The 16,043-nt window shown below is 33.7% G+C and overlaps 1 protein-coding gene across 1 annotated transcript in view; it reads right to left on the bottom strand.

Moving 5' to 3' along the window:
* PARD3B (par-3 family cell polarity regulator beta) overlaps positions 1–16,043 on the bottom strand; it is a 740,364-nt gene that overhangs the window by 548,843 nt on the left and 175,478 nt on the right. Inside the window, exons 6-9 of the mRNA XM_031961171.1 lie at positions 13,648–13,773; positions 11,736–12,091; positions 7,126–7,265; positions 5,371–5,499 (exon numbers count right to left, since the gene is read on the bottom strand). Of these exons, the coding sequence (XP_031817031.1) occupies positions 5,371–5,499; positions 7,126–7,265; positions 11,736–12,091; positions 13,648–13,773 (751 nt within the window). The remainder of the gene's footprint in view (positions 1–5,370; positions 5,500–7,125; positions 7,266–11,735; positions 12,092–13,647; positions 13,774–16,043) is intronic.

Consider the following 16,043-nt stretch of genomic DNA (forward strand, 5'->3'; position numbering starts at 1 on the left):
TTCAAAAAATTTTCAATATCTTTAAATCTAAAAATATTAGATAGCATATATTCTTTTGCAATCAATTTTACCTTGTCTTACAAGAGGCTATGAGATTTAGAAGAGCAACTTTGGTTCAAATCCTAGACCACTTACTGTCTGTGATGAGGGATCTTGCTTACCGTCTCTCATTCTGAGGTTGCCCATAAGACAACTAAGGAACATAATATAGATTTCTGACCTCAGAGTGTTGAATGTGGGAAGTGCTTTGCAATTTTTAAATGTTACTGTTATTTTTAGTATATGAACACTATTTGACTTGCCTGTCTAAATGTTTTTACAATGATTAACTTAACATGCTTTAACTTGATATATTATATAGTCAATAGGAATATTTTGAACTTCTCTAATAAATAATCATTATTGTTAGAGATCTCCATCTTCATGGGAAGCTATGTATTAAAATCATAGATCCTGAAAGGACTTTAGAGATCAACTGGTCCAATCACTTCATTTTTCCCAGGAGGGAATTAATGGCAAATAGAGATTCAGACTTAAGTTTTAGACTTTAACTTTGGGTGCTCTTTCAGTGATCATGGAGGCACTAAGGAGCCACAACTGTAATTTATTCCATGGAATCACAGTGATAAGGAGGAAGACGAGATGACATGGTCATATGAAACCACATCTCAAAAATATTCTGAACTACAGATTTTGCAAGGCACTAAATCTAAATTCCAGAATATTTTTTCTCTGCCATTGCCATGCCAATACTGGTGACTCCAGATAACTGCCCTTGTTCTCATACCCAAGGTAATTTTTAGAGTCTTCTAAGGGTCAGTGTTGAGCATGAGCAATGTTGGGAGCCTCTAGAGTAGCAAAGCAATTACTGCATCTCAGTTAAGTTCATTCTTCTTCACTATTAATATGTCTCTTTTAAAAGAATTCTCACATCCCACCTCACATATACTTACATGCATCATCCATCTTCTAAGTATATTATAGAAAAAATTAAGATTTTTTAAGAAATTAAGAAAAAACAAAGAAAAATAAAAAACAAACAAACAAAAAAACAACAACAATAAAAAAGAGCTCTAGCTCTCTAAGAATTCACTTTAATTGGGGGAAACAACACATATATGACAAGCTCAACTAAATGGCTGATGGAAAGTCCTCTGTCTCACTGAAGGATTGTAAATTGGAGATGCTCACTCATTCAGGTTGTGGTAGCAGCTATACCTCCTCCTCCCAAAAGATTTACATAGTTGGGACAGAGGAAGGGAAAGGACAATCCCTCCCTGCTTGGCCAACCTAATGAACCCTAGGAGGCTTAAGGGATCAGGGAGAAGGAAATTATATATAAAGAGCTTACAATTTATAATGTCCTGTTCCAGGCACCAGTTTCTAATAGACATTGGAATTCTAATAGACATGGAAGGAGAACCAGAAAGTAAGAATGTTAGCTGAAGGATCTGTGATTTCTTCATCTTGAAAATCTTTCTCCACTGATGCAGATGATAATTTGTCTATTACTTATGGAGTTGCCTAAGATATACAGAGGTTCAGTGATTTTTTTAGGGTGACCTATGAATGTTTTTGTTTATAAATGTATTTTACTTGCTTTGAAGAAAAGGAGCAGAAATATTGCTTCTAACAGAGAATGTACTTAATTCTTCCTGGAGGCCTATAATATCTTCTAATTTGATTAGAAGATATTTCTCTGTCATATTTGAGAAAACCTCAAAAGACTAAGAAAAGGTGGCAATAAGTGAAATGACAATTATTGGCTCATATAAAATATGTTATTTTGGTTTTAACTTGTATTCTTGGTCCTTTCTTCTAAATGGAGAAAATGCTCACAAAACTTGTCCTTAATTTCTCTTATTCACCACCAAATAGAAAATATTCTACATATCCCTCTTCAGTGTCTCTGGGAAACCATGAATCAGAGGTCAATGGCTAGTTGAATTTAAATAACCAGGAAAAATGAAATAATGAATTAGATAAAAAGGGTTCATTTAAATTCTTCCATGTCTTATTTTTCTGTGATTTATGACATTAAAAGATTTTGGCATCCATGATGTCTGCCAGATCTCTTATGTTAACCACAAACAGACTGAATAAAAACAAGAATGCTCCTGAGCTACCTAAGATTTGTGAGGGCAGTCCTCTGGCCCAAGAAAGCATGGCAGCTGCATCTGAATTCACAAAGCACTCTCCTTGTTAAGGAAGCCACCACCTGTGCATCTTTCTTTCAAAGCAAAAGCAATCTTCCTAAGTGAAGGTCAAATCAGCATGACAAATATGGCACCTCTTGGATCTCTATCACACCAGGCGGGAACAACTTGCTCACTTGAAATATAGTTAATCCGTCTTGCAGAGGCCAGAATTTAATAGCAGGCAAGCATGGCAGGGAGAAATTATAAATACATTTGAAATTTTTACGGCTCGTTTTACCCACCAGGGGTTGCTGTGATTTTTAGGATAATTTTAAATGAGACAGCAGGTTAGAAAATGAAACATTAGCAAAGAGGGGTTAACAAAGGGATGACAGGGGATCCTTCTCTACCCATAAAGAGAAAGCAACAGCCACACAGAAAAAACAGATAAATGTATGATTATATGCATAGATACACACATATTTTAATGTTATGAGAAATCATCTGTTTTTCCTCTTTAAATATTTCAAAAATCTCACATATTTAATCACTTAAATTTAAAAGAGAAAATATTTTGACTAATAAAATTATAAGTAGGTAAGAGATCAAGAAACTTTAAAAAAGGATAAAGATAAAAGCAGGAGGAAAAAGAGAGATTGATTTGTGCCATCAGAAAGGAGTGAAAAAATTACAGGTATCAAAGAAAGAAAGAACTAGACATATCTTTCACAGACTATACTACACCAAACAACCGATGAAATAGTAGAGTTTTTCCCTTCAAGTGGAGAAAGCAGACACATCAGTTCCACCTTACAATTCTATTAACTGACACTCTTCTCTCATTACCTACTACTCAAATGCTCTCTCTGAGCACAAAACACCACAAATCAGCTGCCAGAATATATGAAGATGAAAAGATTTTTAGACTCTGGGTAAGTCACTTTGGGTAAAAGGGTTAGTTGGGGACAGTTAACTTTTTAATTCATCTTAGTGTTTTGTCACACAATCTTCCTCTAATAGAATAAGGCTAGTTAAATATGTTGTGTGGTCCTCAGGTTGAGTTAATAAGAGGGGAATATCAAAGCAGGAAATGTACTAGCTCAACATACTTTGGTTAGGTCCCGAGTCAGGAAAATGTCCAGGAAATGGAGGCTATGGCTGGGGAATGATGGAAGGTCACATCAGAGACACAGACCTACATTGGAACTTCCTGTATGACTGCTGACAGCTCACTCTCTTGGTCACAGAAGTTAAGATTTTACAAGAACTTAGCAATAACAAGGAAGTGAAGGATATTTAAATGTCAAAAAATATGCAACACATAGGTTGCAGATGAGACTATGGCACTAAGCGCAAAACCAACAACAAGAAAAACTAAAAGCCAAAACAAAACTGCTTTACAAAAGGCTAAGGACAGTGGCTCAGAGCAGGAAAACAATAAACACAATTTGTTTTCTTCAAAAGAGATAGGACAAGACAAAAGGAGGAAGTGCTGTCCTTCCTTCATCCTGCCAGACTCTCATTGGAAAGTCAAGTGTGCTCATCAATCATGATAAGGAAGAAGAGACCAAAGTAATACCTTACCCCCCATCCCCATTCTTTTTAAAGGAAGCACAAAGATGTATCACATAGCACCCTATTCATTACTATAGCCTTTCAAATAAAACTGCACGTCTACCACAACAAAGTGTATTTCCTACTCAGAGGCATGCCAAAGATGACTTCCATTTAAAGTGCTATTATGCTTCTCATATATCAGCACTTAGAAATTAGATAGAAACAAGAATAAGATTCCATATTTCCACAAAGTTTCGAGGTTCACAATATTAAATGTTTGCAAAAAAGTCCTTGACTTTGTTATGTTTACAAAGAATATTCATCACAAAATATGATCAGATAGTTATTGTTTTTCTGAATAGCTAGGAATCAGATCTATTTCTGTTAGAGAAAAATTATAAAGAATAGTCACTGTACATCCTCAATATTTTATGGGAAACTATAAAATAAGGGATGGAAATGTATTTTTTACTCAAAGTCTCATATTTGCAAAATTAATTTTACATATTCCTTGCTGAGTTACACCTATGATGTCACTTCTAAGAAAGAAATACAATGCTATCAAAATTCAAATAATGGGAAAATTAAATACATATGTATATATCATGGATGTCAAATTTACATACCTAGGATACACACATATGTTTGAATATGTCATAGAATCATGATGTTGGAAGGAATCTTACAGGTAATCTTTCCCTGTCATCCTTTCTACAATACATTCGTTCAAGAGCTTTGCAGTCCCAGTTTGAACATTTTCAGGTGTGGAGTATCACCTGATCTATTTGTTAGAAAATGAGAACATTTTCTAAGTCAAAATCTGGTTACTGCTAAAGACTAAACATTAGTCCTAATTCTGATATCTAGAAAGTGAAAATCAAATCTCTTTCCTCTTGCATGTGATGAGTTTTCAAATATTAAAAGTTAGTGATCAAGTCTACCATTCTTTTTATAATGGGTTGGACATTTTTAGTATCATCATATGACAATTTCTAGAAACCTACTTCATTATTATGTCACTTTATCTAGATAAGTTTCTAGTTTACCAGAAATTCTTATAAAGTTCAGTGAGTAGTTGGTCCATGTAGAATTGGAAGAGATTGTTTATGTAACTAAAGGCTGCTTTAGTTCTTAACACTTGCCTTTCAAACAGTTGACTCAAAATGAGTTTATAATCAGCTAAAAGTGTTAGGTCTTTCCATAAACTACTTTAAGGCTACTCCTCTACTTATGCAATTGATTATTTGGACCTTGAGTTGGGATTTTATCTTTAGCCTTGTTAAATTTGGAGTTGATGGGTTTTGCCCATTGTTCCAGTCTAGTGAAGTCTTTTGGTGTCATCCAATGCATTATTAACTAACTCTTCCACTTTTGCATCATCTGAAAATTTGTTAACAGGCCTCTTTTATTTTTAAATCTTTGATAAATCTTATTGATAAATTGAGAGACACAACTCTGACCAATGCCCTTCATTATTTATTTTTTCTCTAAATTATCATGATAAAAACCTTATAATCTTTTATAATTATATTAAATTTATTTTAATGAATTAAATTAAATTTAATCAGTATTTAATAATTAATAATTACAAAAATATTATAACCTCAATCAGTGAGAATTCAGTGAAGCCTTTCAGATATTTAAATGTGTCAGTAGATTGAAGTATGAATATTACCAGTTCTCGAGGCAGGAAGCTTTCTTCTTGACGAGCAATGACAAGAGATGCAGTCTCTCCTTGTTTAGTGCTCCTCAGCATGGCTACAAGTTCTTCCTGAGTTCGACCAGTAATGTCTCTGCCATTCACCTAATAAATCAATGAAATCAGAAGAAGAGAAATTAAAATACCTGCTATCATCTAGATCAAAGGTATTTAATCTTTCATCTGTATTATAGCTCTCTCTGGAAGTGTGATAAAGCCTAAGAACTCCTTTTCAGAATAATGTGTTTAAATGCATAAAATAAAATATATGATATTATAAAAAATAAATTACAATGAAACACAATTATTATTTTAAAAAAATCACAGCCCAGAGATCTGAAAAGGGCAAAAAGCCCTTTTCAGAAGTAATCTGTCTTCACCCTCTTCTTCTTCTAGAGAAAAAGCAGCGAAACACTGAGACTCATCAGGCTTGTAGGTAGAGGCAAATAAAAAATGAATCTACCAGAAACAGATTTTGCAAAATGCTTACATGATTACCATGCACTGGTATGAGATATGTCATTAAAGAAAACAAATCAAACTAACATACTACCAAAGTATGGCCCTCCAACAGATTTTAAATGCCTCCCTAGCATTTTCTTATGCTATTATGATCAGTGAACAGCCATGAGCTACTATAATACTAGAAATGAATAGTCATCCTTTTCTAGAATGGTATTGTTCTGCATGCTGGCTAGTGGGTACCCTACTCAGGTGCTACTATTTTCATAAAATCTTAATTACTTCTCGGGTGGAGGCCACCTTACCTCCCTAATCTTTCATTTTTTTGACATCTTCTATTTGCTTTTATCATAATTCTGGGAATTTCAGTTATTTATATATGTGTCTCTGTCTAATACTTTACTAGTTTATAAATTACTTGAGGGCAGGAATTGAGTAATATATATATATATATATATATTTTACTTTTGTACCCTCAGCACTTAGCACAATGGTCTGTCCATGTAAAAGGCTTAATAGATGTTTTCTTAGCTGCACTAATAAATTTCATGAATAGACATTATTAAAGTTTTTTCAGGTTTAGAGTCAATGGACTATCATTTGCTAATGAAGAAGCTAATCTAGCTCCTCTCTCAGGATTGCTATGTAACCTCTAGTCTGATTTGTCATTTTAGAGGAGCTCACATTAATTTACCAAAGTTGTCCAGTATTCAGCAAAAGGGGATTTTCTTTCTTAAAAGACATAATGACCCACCACAGATGACTAAGAAAAAAGCTTGACAGCATTCAGCGGTTTTATCCACAATCTCTAGCACACTCCCATTTCCAGTCTAGCCCAGGTAATGCTTGTTTATTGTTACAGATATCACTTTGGCACATATCAAGCTAAGGAGATAAGAATTTTTATTCTTTTTAGCTTATTCCTACTTGAAAGAAGCCAGATGATTCTTGAGCTAAGGATTTGGATCATATGGCCTTGAAGCTGGTGATTCAGAGTGAACCTAAATTCCTGGTTTGCCTTCAATTTGAGTTATTCTAGTTTTAAGTTGACATTAATAGGACAGAAGAATATTGGAGAAGGGAAAAATGTTCTAGAACTATTTGTGTCATACTATTTGGCTTTCAAAAATGAACTGACCAGTAGTTGCTTATTAATTTTTTCAAATTAATTTTTCAAATTTTATTTGTGGATTTATACTACTGGAAAATATTTTCAAAGCCAAAAGAAAAAGATTCCATTTCACTGAGGGCAGTATTTCAAGTTCTAACCTCCAAAATTCTGTCCCCTGACTGCAGACGGCCATCTTTCACAGCTGCTCCTTTGGGTAAAATATTTTTCACAAAAATCGGACCAGGACCATGTATTGAGGAATCTCTGGTAACCACGGTGAAACCAAGTCCTTCGGGACCTAAAGAAAAACACAAGGAAACAATAACAACAACAATAATAAGCTTCTACAAGGCAATGACGTTAGACTTAAAATTAAATGCTATAAAACAGGGCTTCTTAAATAGTTTTCATTTGGAACCCCTTTTTGCCAGAGAAACTTTTTATGTGAAAGGGATATATGAGTATATAAAATAGGTATACAAATTAAACATTTACTGATAACAAGTCATAATTTCGTTACCCCCACATTCAATTATGCAATCTCATATGGAATTGTGACTAGAGTTTAAGAAGCTTTGCTTAAAATATCATTACTTCAAATAAACAAAGGAGGGTTCAGCTTGAAAATTCTGAATTATGTCCCCACAGGCATCACAAACAAAAATTATATATATATAATATAATATGCATATATATTATATATAAGTACATATATTCTTATAAACATATACATATATGTATATAAAGATTTATTGTGATTAAGTACACACTTAAGTGCATGTTTGTGGTATTCACACATATACATATGTGTATTTGTGTATATACACACATATGTGTGTATGGCATATAGGAATATATAAATTATAGAAGATATCACTAATTTAATCACTCAGGTTCCAACCTCAATGCCATCCTTAATTCTTTATGCTTTATTTGCCCTGTGTATCTAAGCCACTTCCAAGTCTTTTAATTTCTATCTCCATGACATTTTCCTCTGTATGTTCCATTCTTTTCATTCAAATAACCTCTATTTGGTGATAAGACCTTTACTCTGTGCTGTTGTGATGATACCCTCTTCTTCCTGGGTCTCTCTACCTTATCTCTGTCCTCTTCATTCCAACCTCCACACTGCTGCTGAAGTAATTTTCCTAAAACACTAATCTTATTGTGTCACAATCAATACCCTCCACTGCATCCCCTTACTCAAAACTCAACTGGCCCCCTATAACTTTTAGATTCAAAAATATTTTTTTCTAATATTTAAAGTTTGTCTCAACCTGGTCCCTTCCTACATATAATGCCATATTTTCCTCTTTCTTCCTATTTCTATAGCTTTGTACTATTTTAATCAACAAAACAATAAACATTTTTAAATTCTAAGGATTCAGTGTCAGAAGAAGAAAGGGGGTATTTTAGAGAGATGTTGCAAAGGTAAAATCAACAGGACTTGGTAACAGCTTGGATATGGGGGACAGTGAGGAATCTAGAATAACTCCTAGGATGTGAGCCTGAGGGACTAGGAGGATAGTATTGCCTTTCACAATAATTGGGAAGGTACAAAGAATAAAGAATTTAGGTAGAAAGATAATAAATTAAGTTTTGAACATATTAACTTGAACTTCCAGTTGTTGACGTCTGCAAGCAGTTAGATATACATTGAAGTCAGCTGGAACTAAGGCAGGAGAAGTAGATTTGAGAATCATGAGATAGTAATTAAAATCATATAGCGATAGTAAATAAATCCATGGGAGTTGATTTAGAGAGATGGCAATTAAATCCATGGGAGTTGTTGAGATCACCTGGTGATGTAATATAAAGAGATAAGAGAAGAGCTCCCTGGACAGAACTATGGGGGACACCTAACCTTTACGGGGTATGACCTGGAGGAGGATTCAGAAAAGGAAATAGAGAATAGATAGGTAGGAGAAAAGTAGGAGGGAGAGTGATCTGGTGTCAACAGCTACAGACAAATCAAGAATGAGGATTGAGAAAAGAACATTGGATGTGGTAACTAAGAAATCATTAGTAACTTTGGAGAGTAGTTTTGGTGGAATAGTAAGATTAAAAGTCAAAATGTAAGGGGTTAAGAAGAACATGTAAGAAGGGTGAAATTGGAGGCACCTATAAAAGAATGGCTTTTTGGAGGAGCTTAGCTCAGAATGGGGGAGACATGGATGTGTTTTGTAGGCTTTCTCTTCATCTCTGCCTTTTGAAATGCATGACTTGACAATGAAACTCAGTTTAAACATCACATGTAGTTCATCCTGATCTCTATCTCTCTCCCCAAGCTGCTCATTTCCTCCTTCCCAAAACTATCTTGTGTTCTTTGTTTAGATTCTCTATATACAATTATATTTGCACTTGTCATCTCTCTGTTCAGATGTCAAGTCTTTGAAAGCAGGAACTGTGCTACTTTTGTCTTCATCTTTCCAATGTTTAGAATAGTGTCTGACAGAGCAGATACTTACTGATTGATTTATAAAATAAATGCAAGTTTTATTACTTTCAGAGAAGTGATGTAACCTACATAATAAAACTGCACTAGGATGGTACCTGGACCCTAGGCATTTGTTTTAGAATGATGAGTCTTTAGTCTGATTTCTCAGAACCACAGAATTTTATTTATTGAGGGCCACTGACCTCCTGCTATTCAAACTTTAATGAGAAAAATTTATACAAGAAAGCCAATTTGTCCATTTATTTAAATGAGAAATACAAATGTAAGTTGTACTGGAAAAGCTATGTCAATGTCTTCTCTTCCCAGGAAGGAAACCATCTTACTAAATAAAATAAGTTAAGATTATTTGGTGAATCTACTGGATCACTGTTAAGGAAATTGGACAACCATAAAGGATAATTTCACCAATCTAGAGTATCAAAAGTATCATTCATTTCCTCTCCTCTTCTCCCTCCCTATATCTGCCACTTGCTTCCCAACTTCTCTCCCTTCTCTTCTCTATCTCTTTGTGCTCCTCTCTTCTCCTCTCTCTATTAACTAGAATCAAATCAAATCAAATAAATATATGTGTACTAATCAACTTGCTAGGACACCTTTTGCATAATATGATGCTAGAGATAGTAAAAGAATCCTATCAGACTATCTCACTTCCCCATTCCTAAAACTGGCATAATAATTACTTGCAAGTTTCTACCTTCCTGGGTTGTAAGTGGAGCTTTTCTAAACCTTAAAATGATATGCAAATAAGAGCAATTATTATTGGATTCAATGAGTTCCTAGCATCTTCTATTTACTACATCTTCTTTATTTTAACATACCTTTTTTCTTTATCCTTTCCATTTTAGAAAATCTAATGTTTATGTCAATCCCATAGTACCCAGCTGGTCTCCATGCTTATGTTAATTTCCATTAGAGACAATCATTTCCTGCTTGGCTTAGAGTCACATTTTCTCCTTTCTAGTGCCCATTGTGGGATCCATCTTATTTTGGCCTATAATGTTCATTGTTCACCTCCCACCACTAGAATTAGGCTAATGAAGTGAGGGCTGGTAGAGTGAACTGTATGATTTATAATTAACATATCGATTGTTTACATGTAAATGAGTGCTTCTGAAGCACTTTTGGATGATTTGAAGAGTTTATTTCCTTAAGTAGTTCAAACATTTTCCCAGAAATTTTATTTACACTATTAATTTGCATGGCAAACTCTATTCATATTGCAAAGGTAAATTTCAAGCCAGTTTTTATATGAATCATTACAAATTCCAGAACAGCTGATTTCCAATTAATATAATTTTAACACATATAAAACCATACAAACAATGGACACATATGCCTTCTGCTCACCTGTCCTTAACTCAACGAATATCTTGGAGTTATGATGACCTAGCCATGGAAATGGCAAAAAGGCAGCTAACACTAATTATGGATTTTCAAAATTAAATAATTAGAAGTTATTTCTTTGTAAGGTAAATCTAAATATATGGTGGTTCTTAATAGAGGATAGATATGCCTTAGTTACAAGAAAATGATTAATAATAAATATTCCTTTTGAATGCCAAAATCTTCTAGGGCTAAATAGGTTTATTAGAGAACTTGACAGAAAAGGTCATCTGGAGGAATATGTTGAGGTCTTCCAAGTGGTTCAGCTACTATAGTTTTTGTTTATCCTATTTTGTCTTCTCTTTTCATTCACTCCTATTTATTTTCTTATTTCTAAAACAGAAACAGAAGACCTGGTTTCATTTATATCTTGACTTTGATCCTTAATGGATCAGACTTAGTAGTGCAATCACATGGGAAACTCAGGTTTACCATCTGTAAAGTGGAAATACTAATACTAATACTATTAAGTGTTAATACTAACTACTAAGGTACATACTATTCACCTCACAGTGATGTAAGGAGAGGATTTTTATACACCATATAGCATATATGAACTATTATTATTCTAGATTTGTGGTATAAGTAAAATATATGACAGCAAGTTTCTCAGTAAAAATAATAAATTAATAAATATTTACCATTTATCTGTAACTTACAGTCCTAAAGAGTTGACTTGAGCACTGAGGACTTAGTAAAGAGATTTTTTCCAAGGTCACAGAGCCTTTATGTGTCAGTGTTGAAAATTATTATTGTTTTGGCAAATTATATAATTATTAAAAGAATATAATGAATACAAATATGATCTGAAAAAAAGGATATGCTATTTCTACAAAGTAGAAGATAACCAATGAAAAGCATATGTGTTCCTTCTACCAGTATCTATTTGAAGTCAACAGATGGAAATCAAAAGTTCCTAATAATTACCTTTCTTAAGGTCAATCTTAATTTTCTTTGCATTTTTCTTGCTTCCAAACCCCATCAGGGGAGAAAGTGATGGTGATGATGGCTTTCTTCCTAGTCTTGGTACTCTGGGGCTCCTGTTTTGTTGGCTAGAAATCTGTGTGTCTCCTTCCAGACTGCTTGCTCCTGTCAGATTGATTGTTTTTGATGCTGGCTTTACTTGGATTGGAGGGGATACCTTTGTTCTGAAAACATCACTGTTACCAAAGATTCCAAGAGGTGCAATGACTGACTTTTCATACTGTTCACGGTTGTCTGGTGGAAGCACTTGTAAGAGCACACTTTGGGATTTCATCGCCTGACGAAAGACATCTTGAGCCCTTGAAAGAAAACCATTTCTATTTCAGTACATAGCAAACCACCTTTTAAAACTATAATCATTAGGTTAAACGATGAGGGAATAATTTATTTATTCATGATAATTATCATCAGTTTCATAAGAACTGAGGAATTTCAAGCAGAGAACTTTAGACTTTTTGTGTCATTGACCTCTTAGGAAGTCCAGTGAAATCTATGTATTCCATCTCAGAAGAAGGTTTCAAAATGAATAGCATAAAATATGTAGAATTACAAAAGAAATGCATTATACTAAAAAAAGTTATTAAAATATTAAGAAAACAATTTTGTGGTCCACACATTAAGATCACCTAAGCCAGAAAATTTTCAACTCATTAAACATAGCAACCCTTATTTCTATGTAAATTTTTCTTGACTTCATAAAAAAGCTTTCATATTTTTATTCTTATTGATGAACCAAGATAAAGAATGAATGAGTTCAGAACTAATATATTTGCACCTGACTATGCATTTGAGGACCTTCATACTTAAAAAGGATTTTTGATCTTTTTTGTGTGGTTTTTATAGATAATAAAATCCTCCTTACCATGACTCTTCTTATACTTCCATAAATTCCTTCACAGAGGATCCATACAATGAGGATCCATACAATGCATTGTTCTTTTTGTTTGTGTATTTGTTTTCTTAACCTTCTTTAAGGTGTCAAGGTAAGAGGGGTTGTATTTACTTGCTGATTTTCATATTAAAATCATCTCTGTGTGCATGTCTAAAAAATGGCAGTTGGGTTAATGACCCATCTTCTAAGCATCTCTGGAACATGTCATCATCAGGGGCTGCTGATCTTTATTAGTGAGTGTTAGCATATTAAAAAGCTTATTATATACTTTTTTTGGTTTCCAGAAGTCTACAACAGTTGTTCTTAGCATGCTTTTGATATCCTAGTGTTCCCTAATGAAAAATATTCCCTAGTTTGCATTTATTTTTCATCTCACCCAATCTAAATCATCAGAATACTCCTTTACAGGGGTTTAACACAGCTAGATCATAGGTATTTGCTAGATTTTACAGTAGGGTGATTCATAAAATTTGCACATGAAGACAAAAAGATAAATGTTTGGCACGTATTTAAATTTAAAATTATTTATTTTAGCCTCTATTAGTCATTGAGTCCTGACAAACTCCTATCACAGATTTTCAGACTAATGGATACTGCTGACATCTCGTAAGTTAATTAACAAGCTGAATCAACAGTCTGTGAAAATAGTCATTAAACACTAGCCTAAGTGACCCACGTTCCAAGAAAAACAAACGCCATCCATTGATACCAAAGCATGACAACCATTCAGACAGGAAGGTTTGCTATAGTCTATGGCTTAACATATACAGGGCTGCCAGTGACACATGTGGGGCCACCCCTGAGTGTGCTAAAAGATAGAATGCATTTCTAAATGGATGTACTGGGGGTCATTTGTAGGAAACTGACCAGAAGTTCTACCTACAATTTTGCCCATAATGAGCTCAATAACTATTATAAGCATTCTGGGGATCAATAAAGTAAATACAATAAAAAAGTGCTTACTGAGCAAAGGTTTTGTCTATGAGATCCACATTGTTGATTTTTACGATGCATTCATTTTCATGAAATAGTCCATCTCTTTTAGACCTGCTGTTTTCCTCAATACCCCGGATAAAGAGCCCTAAAATCCTGAAATACAAAGATTGAGGGCAAAATAACAACAGAGTTATCGCATGTCATCCATATATAATTATTTCAAAAGAAGTGCTCATCCAAATAATGCCTCTTACCTACTTCACTGCTGTTTGAATCATTAGTTAAATGGGAGAGTTTACAACAACAACATATTTTTAGTGAAACAAATATTCTAAAGATAACACACATTATACCAACCAAGAGAGCATTAATCTGTAACCTCATTTCCAATGTTTCCAGTAATTCAGCAAAGATTCTTAGGATTTATTGGAATTGAGAAGACAAGACTTGTTTGGGATAGTAACATCACAACTTCCTGTAATGAGTGAATCAGAGAATAGAATCAAGATAGTAACTCTTAATTTAGAAAAAAAGAGAATGGATTAGATCTTGAATTAAATTTTTTTTAATTCCTGACTTTTCTTTTATACATTTTACTAAAACACACATGTACACATACACAACAAATGAGCTGACTGAAATTTATCTAGCTTTAGTTTAATTAATTGCAGATCAGATGTTTCATCACTGACATGGGGGCAACTGAGCTTTTAAAGGTTATGTTAGTGAAGCCCAAGTTCTAGTAGGTTCTTGGAAAGGCTACAAATACACACTCAGTAACCCAGTGTCACTGAACTTAGAACTAGCCCAAGTTCAGAGTCTCAATATGAAATATGGCAATAGTCTTGTTATAAGATTAGAGTCTCTGGAGTAGATGGGACTAAGTAATACTATTCCCCTCATATCAATGACAGGAAGCAAATGTCATTTGCTGTCATTCCTTTAACCAATAAAACCCACCAGTTTCATAATATTTTATAAAAAGTACCTTTGATATCTGTACAATTTATTGTTAAGCATGGTTAAGTCAATAAATGCTACAGACTGCATATAAAAACTGCAATGTACTAACCGCAGTGGGTTACAGTCTTGTGACCCAGACAAAAGTTAAAGCATTGACTTACTTTTAAATTCTCTCTTTTTCAATATCAATTGTATATTTATTAGGCACTTACTAAGTAATACAAGTTAGAGGGAACAAAGCCAATCCATATGAAACAATCGCTCTATTGTTCAGTAAAGTCTATAAGTTAAATAGGAATTCAGAAAAGGATGGATCAATGAAAGCCTGGAGTTCTTAGAAAAGACATCAGAGAGAGGCTGAAAATTATACTATACACTGAAAAATCTACATGTTTTGATTGAGAGCATAGAGTAAAGGGAAGCAAGAGGGATATCCAGGTGATGGAAAAAAAGACTAAAGGTAAAGAAATACAAATGATCATGGCAGCAAAGTATAATGGGACCAGTGTTGAGTTTGATGTTAAATGATGCAGGTTCAAACTTCCTGCCAGTTACATGACCTGTGACAAGTTACTTAACCAATTTTCTCATGTGTAAATTAAGATGAGTGGTTCAAATGATTTCTGAGGAACCCTTGCAGCTCCAAATCTCTATGATCTGATCGAATACAATAAGAGTATACGCTTATAGGATAATAAGGAGATGAGTGAGCATGAATGAGATCAAAAATAAGGCAAATATATAAAGGGTAGGGTGGAGCTAGAGTAAATGTGGCATGGGAAATACATTTAGTTTAATAGAAAATAATACTTGAATATTTTTGAGTAAGGAAATGATACTATAAATGTAATATTGCTAAGATACTATAAATATAATATCTTAGCAACTGATATATTTTTAGGATATTTTTGGCTTTCTTTGTATCCCTAGCACTTGGCATGGTACCTGATACATAGTAAGTACTTAATAAATGCTTACTGACTGATTAATCTGGCTGTCATGTGCAGATGTTAAAAAAAGAATGCTGTCATTGCAATTAAGACTGACAAGTATCAATAGGAATGGAAAAGAATAAATAGGAAAATCCAGGTCTGTGTTATTTTTCACTGTTACTTACAACTGTTGAATTTGATTAAGAAGAAGGGGAAAAAAAGGAATATGATTATATATATTTCCATTAGTTTTTTTTTTTTTTGGGGGGGGGGAAGAGTCTCTTTTTCTCCAAACTGACAGGATCCTAATTATAGCTCAAAGTAAGGGAAATATTTTCATTTGCCCTATCCAGATCTGTAAGAAGAATTCTAAAGTGTATAGACATATTGTAAATGCGGTTTTCATTTGTGTATTTGTGTGTGTGGAGTGTTTGTATTTGTATGACTTTGTCATTTTCTTTTATATAGGTGCCTGGTGGGATATTACAATAGTTTCTTTTCTCTAAATCTAAAATATAAATAAAATAT

The sequence above is a fragment of the Sarcophilus harrisii genome, chromosome 3 (genome assembly GCF_902635505.1).
Source record: "Sarcophilus harrisii chromosome 3, mSarHar1.11, whole genome shotgun sequence".
Lineage (NCBI taxonomy): Eukaryota > Metazoa > Chordata > Mammalia > Dasyuromorphia > Dasyuridae > Sarcophilus > Sarcophilus harrisii.